We start from the raw sequence: 11456 nt of genomic DNA on the forward strand, positions 1-11456 counted from the left end.
GAGCAAAAACCGCTCCGTTGTATGGAGAACAAAATGTGCTCTCTCACTGCTGCTTGAAATTTATCACACGGGCTCGATAAGCATTTATGCAAATGGAAAGGATGATTTGAATGAGCATCTGCTGTATATTACAGCTGTCTGCTCTGATAGGAGAAATGCAGTGTAGTAACAAGCCAAGAGGTGGCGGTATAGCAGGATCAGCATCGGAATTTACTTAAGCGAAGAAGAAGAAGCTCCACCTGCGCCTCGTCTCTTCCGGTTAAGGCCATATCAGCACATTTTATTTATTGTAGTGTATATTTTTATCCCAAATCAGCGATGAGGCCTGTTTTATGACAGGGACAGTATTACACGGTGTTTAGCAGTGTCATATAGATCGCAAAGAGTCCTTCTGAACAAAGTGAACAGCATCCAGTCATGGAGGAGGAGATAGTGGAGACACCAGAGGAGCAGCTGGCAAAGCAGCACCGCAAGGAAAAGAAAGACTTGCAAGGTAGCTGAACCTCTACTGCTTTCACTCGTTGTTTGTAGCTCATATGTAACGTTTGCTGTCTGCTTGTGTTGTTTTATTTCTTGGAATTTAGCACAATATTGCAGCCAAGTAGTGGAAAATGTCACTTCCTAGAAATAATGCAGAGCAAACTTGTAATCCAAACATTAAAATATGCTTTTCATCAACTGTCAAAGGCAAAATATAGGTGGTGGTTAGAAGAAAAATAGGTCTGAAGGTTTATTCATACACTCTTTATGCTATGCAATGTAAGCTAAACTATTTTTAACTCCTAGAGAGAGGTACAGTTCAGTTCAGTTCATACTTTATTAAAGACACATCTCAAGGAGAGGTCCATAGCACAGAGCAAGACAAACAACATACACACTTTAAAAAAAAGATAACAACAATACACAATAAAACAGTGATGTACAGAAAATAAAATATAAGAGTCACACACAAGTGTACAGGCAAGATCGCCAGTGACTCCACATCTTAGACGTGAACCTGACTGAGCTGAGTGCCGGGTCAATTAGGCATGAAATAATACAATTTAATGAGTTCGACATTCTACATATGAATCTATACATCAGATTCCGTATCACTGCAGCACAGGTAGGGACCCCAACACTAGCAAACATATGACTTGCACTGCAGCTTCTTGGAGCCTTAAGCAGCAACCTCATACAATCATTGTAAGCCACAGTTTGTCTTTGCATGCTGCTTTTCTTGTATCAACACCACAAGTGGGCAGTATAAAGAGAAGTACAGAATGCTTTACAGCAGCAGTTTCCTGCCACATATAGTTTAAAGGAATATGTTTATTATAACAGTTATCATCCTTTTTTTTTTTTTACTCATCCAACCAACATGCAGCACCGTGTCAGAGCTGTATCCTGTATTTCGTGTGTGCAGGCTTTATTGAAACATTGTTTGGTCAGATAGTCTGTTCCTGTGCTTCATTTTCAGCCAAAATCCAGAGCATGAAAAATGCAATCCCTAAAAATGACAAGAAAAGGAGGAAACAGCTGACAGAGGAGATTGCCAAAATCGAGGCTGACCTCAGCCAGAAACACAAGGAGGAATTGAGGCAACTTAAATCTAACGCCAGCACAAAGGTAAATATATCTGAGTTCAGATGATTGACTTGGATTTTCTCAGAAAGATGTACCCTTTTCAACGCAATCCCTGTACAGTTTTTTTTCACATTTGTATCTCATTATTCATGCTTCATTATTACAGTGTGTTTATTAGATAATTGTCATAACCAAAGGTCTCCTCGCTCAATCTTACAAGGTGGAGGAGGTGTTGAATGGAGTGGAGACCATGAAGGTGGAGGGTGCAGAAGAAGAAGAAGGAGAGGTCAAACAGCCACGTGTCACTAAGGCCCAGAAGAGGAGGGTGAGATACAGGTTCCACCTCAAATAGGACAGTTTAACCTGCTGTTTGTTATCGCCCACAGCATTTGACTGTCATCTATTGAGACAGCCAGAGTACAATGGAAGAAGCACACTTCAAGTAGTAATTAAATGCATTTTATTTAAATGCTCCTCTCCAGGACAAGAAGGCTGCCCAAGAGAAGGAGAGGGAGAGCAGGATAGCAGAGGCCGAGGTTCAGAACCTGCAGGGTGTGAGGCACCAGGAGGGTTTGAAGCTGGCTCAGAAACTCGCCCAGCAACAGCTTCAGATCAAGGAGATCTCCTCTGATGGCCACTGCATGTACCGCGCCATTGAAGATCAGCTGGCACAGCTATCACAGGTACATCTTTTTCTGTCTGGTGTGCGTGTATGTTGCCCATTTCTTGTGGGGTAGGTGCTGCCCAGGAACATCTGTGGGGTCTTCAATGTGGTGGTGGAGCCTTGATGGTTCTGCTGACTTCCACTGGTCCCTCCATTTTGCCTTTACCCAGGCAGCCTTGGAGGTATCAGATGGTGTCATACAGAGCAGCTCTTGGGTGTGTGTGGCAAAGGGGGTTGCAGGACTTGAGACACAAGCGCTGTGGTGTCTCCGTAGCGGTCTTGTGGAGGAAGTGGGATTCACTTGCCCGTGCCTTTCCAGCGAGGGTCAGCGTGGCTGCTTCCCATCTGACCTCTACTGGAATGATACCAGCGAGGACAGGCAGTTGGTTTGTTGGCTTGTAGGCATCCGCAGGTAGTCTGTAGGGCGGCGTTGAGTGCGGCGTCTAGCTTCTTGACATGGGGGCTACAGCACCAGACTGGAACATAGAACTCGGCGGTTCATAACACCAAGGCCTCGGCGGAAATACGCAGTGTCCTCGTTGTGGCTCCCCATGTGGTGGGCTGGGACTGTAGCCTGACACTGTCAATCACGATGTTTAGTTCGTGAGTCACTTCTTTGTTGCTGAGGTGGAACACTGATGTTATGGTCTTGTCAATACTGAGCTTTAGGTGCCAGTTCCTCAGGTATGAAGACAGGATGTTCCTGTCTTCAGAGAGGCCCTCTTCTACTGCTTCTTAGGATTGCTTGCTGAGTAGAAGGGCCCGGTAATCTGCGTAGCCGTACTTCCTTGATTGCATTGCAGGTAGGTCATACATATAGATGTTGAACAGCATAGGTGCCAGCACTGAGCCCAGGTACATGTTGTTATAGGGGTGATAAGCAAATGTAAAGTCTGCACTGTCTAGAGTCCCTACAAATGTAAATGACACAATGCTGCTCTGACAAACTTTGGGGGGAAAAAATTGTGCATGTGTTATTATTGACGTTTAAAGACAGAGTACATTCTCCATTCTGTTTTATTCCAGCCGGGGGTAATCATGAGTGTGAAAGAACTGCGGTCCCGCACTGCGGAGCACATGCGAAGCCATGCTGATGACTTCCTGCCTTTCCTCACCAACCCCAACACCGGTGACATGTACACAACAGGTAACACCTTGATCTTTGTTGATCTTTGTCAAACTAACTATGTGTATGCACAGTATTCATGCAAGTGTTTGTAATGGTTTACAGATGAGTTTGAGAAATACTGCAGTGACGTGGAGCACACAGCAGCTTGGGGTGGACAACTGGAGGTGAGCTGATAAAGTTATATCACAGATGCACTGTGCTGTTGCTCTTTGTACTTTTAAATAATTTTCCTTTCATGTCGTTTACCCCCAACAGTTACGAGCTTTGACCCAAGTTCTTCGCTTGCCAGTGGAAGTGATCCAGGCTGACTCCCCAACTATAAAAATTGGGGAGGAGTTTGATAGCAAACCCATCACCCTTGTGTACGTTGTGTATATGTTATGTTTATCAGGTTACATTAGCAAAACTGTTAAAATATATACAGTTAGTAGTGAAATTTATACTAATATATGAAGCTAGTCGTTGTTCATGAACATAACATGAAGGTTTTGTACCCTCACTTAACTGCATGGAAACAACAAATTCTGATAAAGCTTTTCAGAATTCTGAAAGTCTACCTAAGACGTCATGATTCACAGAGTACATTCTCTCCTTGTCTGCAGCTATATGCGTCATGCCTACGGACTGGGAGAGCACTACAACTCTGTGGAGCGGCTAAAGGACCCAGCCAATGCAGAAGACAGCTGAGAGGCAGCTCCGTCTCAGTGTGACATAAACCAGTGTTTGTAACACAGAGAGTGTTCAAACCTCTCACATCAAGGGCCCCTAAATACCAGCGTATTTGGAGTGAGATCCCCACGTCATTGAAGACATTGTTAAACTGAGGTTAACGGAGAATGTTGCTGTTTTCAGAATGGGTCAAACACATGGCGGCACTTCTCTGATTAGAAGTCAAAAGATAGCAGTGGGGAGAGTGAAATCTCCTTCTGAAAACAGTATCATTGTGCTGATGAAATGTAGCATAGAAGGGAAACTTAACGTGTTAATGATTTTACACTGGTCACCCTTGCTCTATCCCAATGACCCCCAGCGTTCATTTCAGCCCATTAGGGGAAGCAATCGTGTACCAAGTACTTAATCCACAATGGACAGGAGTGGATGTAAGCTGATCATTCATGTCACTCCAAATGTCAGCAGAGTCACTGAGGGGTTAATGAACTTTTGCAGTGGTCTTGGAATGAACTGAATTGTGAACCTTGTAAATCATATCAATGTTACATAAATACATACAATACTAAAAAGGTGTGTCACTGATTTATTTTCAATGTTCCCGATGAAGAAAATGGTATTGAAGGTCCAGTGTGTAGGACTTACTGGCATCTAGTAGAAGTCCATGATGAGGTTTTTATGTTTTCATGCAAGCAAAATTAGGTATCATGGCTCCCTCTGCTTCACTTGTCCTGGTAAAAAACAAACAAAAAAACAAATACAGATTTATTATTCATTCGCTTGTTTACATATTACTATTTTTATTACTACTATTATTATTATTATTATTATTAGTGGTAGTAGTAGTAGTAGAAGTAGTATCTGTCTTCAATTTTAATTTTTATTAGGTTGTAAAAATAAATAAATACATAAAAGACCCAGCAAATGAAAATACAATTCAAATAAATAAAACAGATCTAAAATAAAACTCCAATAATAATTCTAAGGTATGTAAAATATTTAAACTAGCTTTGCCTCGACCAGCAACATCAAAATGCTTCTTGCACCTTAATGCATCAATATGACAACATTACAATGTAAGGAGCCATTCTACACACTTTTAATACTTAAAGTGTGTTTTGTTGATGATACTTAAGTGCTTGTATTTTTAATGGAGTCTTATATTGAGGTATTTCTACTTTTAAATTACGTAAAGGATCTAAGTAGTTCCCCCGTCACTGGAAAATGCAGCACAGTGACAACTGAAGTACGTGGAAACACCCTGCTATGCTCAGCTGTCATCACTAGAGGTCGCTACTGCCATGGGCACTTGAACCTGAGCACCTTACTTTGGTTTTACAGAAATGGCTATGTCAGGGGTGGTACCTTTTTATGCTAACTTCTCGCTAGCCTAGCTGCTAGCCTCTTTAAAGTTGAATCTGTCTTAAAAGAAACTCAAAGATGTTTTCAGTCTAACAAACCTCTCAGTTCTCCTGTTGAACAACAACTGCATCACCGCTGTGCCCACAGAGCCGTTGAGTCTGTGGTCTTTATACAGTCTATGGTCTGCACCCAGCTCATCTGTTTGTTGGAAAAGTCCCAAGACAACTCTTTGTGATTAAATACTTTTAGTTTCGCAATACTTGCAAGCTGGCTGTGCTGAATTTGGGAAATGCCTTGAAGAAGGTCCCTGGTGTGTTGTGCTATCTGACGTCCTTGAAGAAACTTTGTCTGCAACCAAATTACAGTTGCGCCACCTGCTACAGGAAGGTTCTCACTGTTCTTCATGATTAGCACGTTGGAGGCTTTGTTAAAAAACAACGAAGCTAAAAATTACTGTCATATTTAAATTTTCACAGGTTTCTTGTGAAGCCTTGTTGTGTTCAATCTGAACCACAACCAGATTCGAGGACTTCCACATACATTTATAAGCACAGTCCCCAAAATCTTCATCTCTGCAAGAACAGGTTTTAAATGTTTTAATTTAGTATTTGTACATGTTAGGTAGAATTAACTATATTGTTGACTGATGAAGGTTACAAAGGGGTTAAAGGAACAGTTGACCCCAAAATCAAAAATACAAATTTTTCCTCTTACCTGTAGTGCAGTTTATCAGTCTAGATTGTTTTGGTGTAAGTTGCTGAGTGTTGGAAATATCGGCCTTAGAGATGTCTGCCTTCTCTCAAATATAATGGAACTAGATGGCACTCAGCTTGTGGTGCTCAAAGCGCCAAAAAATACATTTGAAAAACTCAACAGCAATGTGTCTTTCCAGAAATCATGACCTGGTTAATCAAGATAATCCACAGACCTTGATGTGAGAAGTTTCATGTAGGAACTATTTTCTTTCTACCGAACTTCACCCACAAACTGTATCACTGCTCAAAAGGAAGTGTGCTACTGCTAGCTCACCTAGCACCATCAAGCAAGCTAACGTTACAGCTTAGCCGGGGATGAGGGCGTTAATGTTTACTACATCTGGAGCTGTCACAAGCACGAGCCTGATTGTCCATGAGGAGATGCATGTTTCCCTCTGTGTAGTGATTCGGTTTTTCAAATGTATTTTTTGCCATTTGGTTTCATTACATTCGAGAGAAGACGGACATCTCTAAGGTGAATATCTCCAACACTCAGCCACTCATACCAAAATAATATAGAAGGATATACAGCGCTACAGGTAAGAGGGAAAATGTTTTTGATTTTAGGGTGAACCGTCCCTTTAAGAACAATGTATTTTTGTGTTAAAACACAAATGCAAACCTGTCTTTTCATTAGTTTGAGGAGGCTTCAACATCTCAGTGTGCTGGACAGTGAGCTGAAGGAGATCCCTGATGAGTTGGGCCACCAGTTGTCTGAGCTAAACTTGAATGACGATAATTTGTCCTGGGTGCCTCAGCAGCTGTACCAGTGCAAAGAACCAACCAAGCTGCATGTAGCCAATAACAAGCTGACCAGCCTACCAGAGGTGGGTATTCACTGAAATGGTTTTTACTTTTTTGCAGTACAATGTGTCAGCTATAACCAAACGCTTATGTCACATTTCACCGAGGGAATCAGGGCACTGACAAAACTCCAAGTTCTAAATGTGGCTGGGAACAAGATGTTCTGAGGTACAGTATACAGTGTTATTAGTTTGCAGCAAACTGCTGTGCCACAATGACATCTACAAAATATGGAATCACAACTTCACTGTATAACTCTGTGTGCAGATTCACCTGCTGCCCCTGAAGGAGCTTTACTGTGACAGCATCAGGGTTGAGCGCTGTAAGCTGCCAAGGTCAATGCACCGTGAGAAGGTGCTACCGCTGAGGGTAAAGTTTTACTTAAGTACAACAGACAGAACACTTAAAATATTTATCACCCATTGTGTAAGATACACTGATCAGCCAAAACATTAATACCACTGGCAAGTGAAGTAAATAACATTGATCATCTACATCACTGTGGACCAAGCAAACCCCGCCACACAAACAAAAACTGCTCAGGAATGGCCCAAGGAAGTTGACAAAGACCTTAAGGCCTTGACCTGGCCTCGATGTTCCCCAGATACCAATCTGATCGAGCATTCTGGGGACATACTGGTATGTCATCTCGCAACCCACAGGACTCGAAGGATCTGCCATGAAGACCCTGGTGCCAGACACCATGGGGCATCCCCAGACTTCCTGTGTCCATACCTTGACATGTCAGAGCTATGTCCAATCCGTAGAGGCCCCACCATGGATGGGTCTGGGGTATCGGCACGTCCCAACTAGGGCTGGGTAATATGGAGAAAATCAAATGTCAGGATATTTTCCAATATTGCAACAATATTATCAGGTTGACTATTGGTGATTTCACAGAATATTCACACAATGAGATTTTTGATAAATAATTATAAGTAATGAGGATATAATAACTAGGTGAGTAAAGGCAAATAATAGAAAAGCTAGAACAGTCTGGTAAGCTCAGAAACACAGCCTTTAAAACCAGGAAAAGACTTCAGATATTACAATATCCAAAATCTAAGACGATATCTAGTCTCATATCACAGTATCAATATAATATCACTATGTTGCCCGGGCCTATTTTGGAAGTCATTATTCTTGTTTCATCTCGTTTTCTCAGGAACTGGCTGCCAGATTTGTCTCGTGGAAAGACAGGAACAATTCCTCTCTGGTCCACAAGATGTTTCCCATACCTGACTACCCAGTTGGCTCATTGCAGCTGTTGGATATAGGATTTAGCAGCTCATGTAATTACATGTGCGTTGTCATGTTTATGTATGTTGCAGGAGGAAGACGAGTTTTGAAGTGTCAAAAATCGGTGCCTGGAAGTGGGCCTGTAGGCTCCCGACCTTGAACCTCTTGACTCCTGTCAGTCGTTCTCAGATGTCGATTTGGTACCTTAGGCTCAGCTGGCAAGTACTTAAAGAAACACTGGAAACAGGCAAAGTCCGATGCAATCAAGTTTAATGTGTCAACAGGCTTTAACACATACAACTTAGCGAGTCAGACTCCGGAGTGTGACTGAAGACCTGCTCTCAGAACCCTGGCTTATATGCTGGTGGAGATTCAAATGAGTCTCCACCTCTTTTCGTTAATCTTTCCCTCTTAAGACCAATTCTATTGGTGGAAAACCTTTCTTTGTGTCCAATTCTGATTGGGCCCATTTTTAATGGTGTAATGCAGCCTGGAATTTCCCAAGTTTTCTTCCCTCAGGTCTGGTCTCGCTTTCACTCTATTTTTTAAAAAACATGTGTATTTTGGGGACTTTCTATACAGTCCTCAGTGCTCTCAGTCTTATGCAAGGTGAACCTTTTAGAGTGCAATCTGTGAATGTGTGTATGTATTACAGCATTTGAGTATGTGTTTCATCGTTAAATAAGACACAGTGTGTTCTTTCAGTAGGTGCATACAACATGATTACATAGTCTGGTGCTATGAGTACTTTTACACATACAGCAATGTTTTACCATATTTAAATGCAGATTAATGATCATATAAGTTTCTTAATCAATTTATATATCTTAACCTTGCTGCTTGATTTGTTGGCTCAAACTTTTACACTACAGTTTGCAGACTATTCTAGTGCACATTCTTTACAAGTGCCTGTACAGGACATTCCTACTTTGCTTTTGCTTTTTAAACTAAAACAGTGGACACAATATACCTCACCAAGACAGTGCATTTCTGACAGTAATTAGATGTGCTGAAGTGTTAATATGGTGCTATGAGTTCCAGTACACAAAGTTTTTGTCCTTCAAACATTTTACAGATGCAATTTTAGTCTGTGGCCACTAGGTGGCATCCAATGAACATTGAAAATTGTCTGTCTAGTTGGAACTTTGCTTTAATACCTAATACCAGCTTCAACTGAATGTATGCATTCTATCACTGAAAACTGTATGAGAGCTTTGGTTGGCACCATGAATAAACATTGTTACAGCTGAATATTAGACCTATGTGTGGTGGCTTTGCTTACTACTGTGTATGTTTGTACTAAAAAAAAAACCTTTATCAGAAATCAGAAATACTTAGTTGATCCCAAGGGGGAAATTAAACGCATTACAGTTGTGCTTATACTTTATATAGGCAGAGAGAAATGCTAAGAAAATAGAAATAAAAAGGTATGCAAGAAAAAAAAGTGCATTATGCTACATTATATAACACAATATAAACATAGATACAAGAAATAAGTAATATGTTGTTCAAGAAATATGTACAAATATGTGCAATATATGTGAATACCTGGATTATGTACTGTTGTTTTTTCCCCACAATGATTAATATGTTATATATATTCACCATGTTTGTTTGACATGAAGCCGACATGGAGGCTCAAACATTACAGTAAAATTAAATTTTAAATGCTGTATTATGTAATGCATTTTAATGACAGTATTTTGTCCACCTCATTTATATCAAAGAGGCGGACAAAATAATATAAACTCCTCCCTGTAAAATGCAGTTTAACAGCACCACAAACTACTTCCTCCAGCATTAGTCTCAATCAGCACCTCACTAACACAGTTTGAACAAAAAACAAACACTATAAACTGCATAAAGACAGGAGTTATTGCAGGACTGTTGTATTAGGCTGCATAAGTTGTAGCTAGGTGTACCTAATAAATTGGCAACTGACTGTACACACCCAGTTATGTCACACATTGCTGAACTGCATTTAAGTGTAGTATCTTCTAGTCATATTGAGTTTATTTAAATGGAGTAAGATCCTGTCTCTTTACTGAGACTCCATAGTTGCCCCATCTCTACCTCCATCTCCAGCCAGTGGCATCTGTTCCAACCTGCCAGACAAAAAAGAGATAGAGCAAGAGGGGGAGAGAGAGAGAGAGAGAGAGAGAGAGAGAGAGAGAGAGAGAACTTCATTTCTAGCAAATTAATTTCCCATCCACGCCTCCAGAGCTTGCTAGCTCGTTCGCTGGCTGCTGCGGCCACTGCTGCGTGTGTCTACTGAGTCGGAGCCTCATGCATAAGGCATCAGGTTTAATTGCAAACCCAGAAACTAATGACTTTGGACTGGTTAACAGCAGGGGAGCCATACATCTCGAGCAAACTGAATGAAAAATCAGCTCAGAGGAGAGAAAAAAAGGAGCCTAGCCCCTAATTGATGAATAATTGAAGCGGCGAGCTACAGGGCATAATTGTGACATTTTGTTTCAATCAATTTCCAAGTGGTGTGGGCGAAAGTGCACTTAAAGGGAAAAGGCAATGACAATGAATGAGACAGAGAGAGAGAGAGAGAGATAGAGCGAGCGGCCGGTGATGGAAATGGACATTGGGTCTTCAGTCATTTCAGTGACATTTGCTGGGGCAAAAGCTTGGACTCATTCAAACACAAAATGACTTTTCTCTCTGTCTCTGTCTCACTTTGTATGCTTTCTGTCAAACTCCTGTTATGCACCTGTTGGGTCACTTTTTCCACTCACAGACCATGAATCCATATTCTGTCAAAATTATTTCTTTTGTGCATTTCCACTCGCCTTAGTCATTTTTAAAAAGTTCATTTGAAAGCCATACTGTCCATTTACAGCACAGAGGCTGCCATCTGTTTAAGTGGACGTGTTTGTGTTTTCAGCAAAGCCTGAATTCCTTCTCCAGTCAGCTTAGATAGGTTACTGTCAATTAGAGTATAATAGCACATGGGCCAAGTCAGCCAGTGTGGTGGAACTAAACACCACACCAGTCTGTCTTGGCCTTGTTGGCATGGAGTGGACAAACCCTCAGGGTCAGGCTGACAAAGAGAAGCAGTCAGGGCCGGTGGAGCACAGCAATATCTGAGCTTATGCATTTGCCCTACATAGTATGGGCTTTGGTTTAATTTCCAACAAAGAATCAATAAGTTATGATTACACTATGATGTATATTTGCAATACGCAACACTCGTCTGAACACACCTAAAGTAATAACTCAACATTTGGCTCTACCATTCTTCACTTTCTTGCGAGTT

At 41.3% G+C, this 11456-nt stretch overlaps 2 protein-coding genes across 2 annotated transcripts; both read left to right on the forward strand.

Moving 5' to 3' along the window:
* The first annotated feature begins 243 nt into the window (after positions 1-243).
* otud6b (OTU deubiquitinase 6B) lies at positions 244-4600 on the forward strand. Its single transcript, XM_033636385.2, has 8 exons — positions 244-493; positions 1460-1608; positions 1787-1891; positions 2049-2249; positions 3257-3377; positions 3462-3523; positions 3615-3721; positions 3962-4600. Exons 1-8 carry the CDS (start codon positions 418-420, stop codon positions 4044-4046), a joined length of 906 nt encoding a protein of 301 aa, XP_033492276.2. The 5' UTR covers positions 244-417; the 3' UTR covers positions 4047-4600.
* Positions 4601-4735: 135 nt separating this feature from the next.
* lrrc69 (leucine rich repeat containing 69) lies at positions 4736-8298 on the forward strand. Its single transcript, XM_078176002.1, is given in 11 exon segments — positions 4736-4762; positions 5423-5550; positions 5584-5590; positions 5658-5740; positions 5742-5786; positions 5880-5926; positions 6755-6972; positions 7057-7122; positions 7217-7318; positions 8115-8198; positions 8281-8298. Coding segments are annotated over 11 exon segments (825 nt in total).
* Positions 8299-11456: the final 3158 nt, after the last annotated feature.

The sequence above is a fragment of the Epinephelus lanceolatus genome, chromosome 16, assembly GCF_041903045.1.
Source record: "Epinephelus lanceolatus isolate andai-2023 chromosome 16, ASM4190304v1, whole genome shotgun sequence".
Taxonomy (NCBI): domain Eukaryota; kingdom Metazoa; phylum Chordata; class Actinopteri; order Perciformes; family Serranidae; genus Epinephelus; species Epinephelus lanceolatus.

Bases quoted from the DNA above. Each gene is read 5' to 3' on its own strand.
- otud6b (XM_033636385.2), top strand. From the start codon at position 418: ATGGAGGAGGAGATAGTGGAGACACCAGAGGAGCAGCTGGCAAAGCAG. The intron at 2,250-3,256 runs GTACATCTTTTT...GTTTTATTCCAG, and splicing joins AGCTGGCACAGCTATCACAG to CCGGGGGTAATCATGAGTGT. The intron at 3,524-3,614 runs GTGAGCTGATAA...TACCCCCAACAG, and splicing joins CTTGGGGTGGACAACTGGAG to TTACGAGCTTTGACCCAAGT.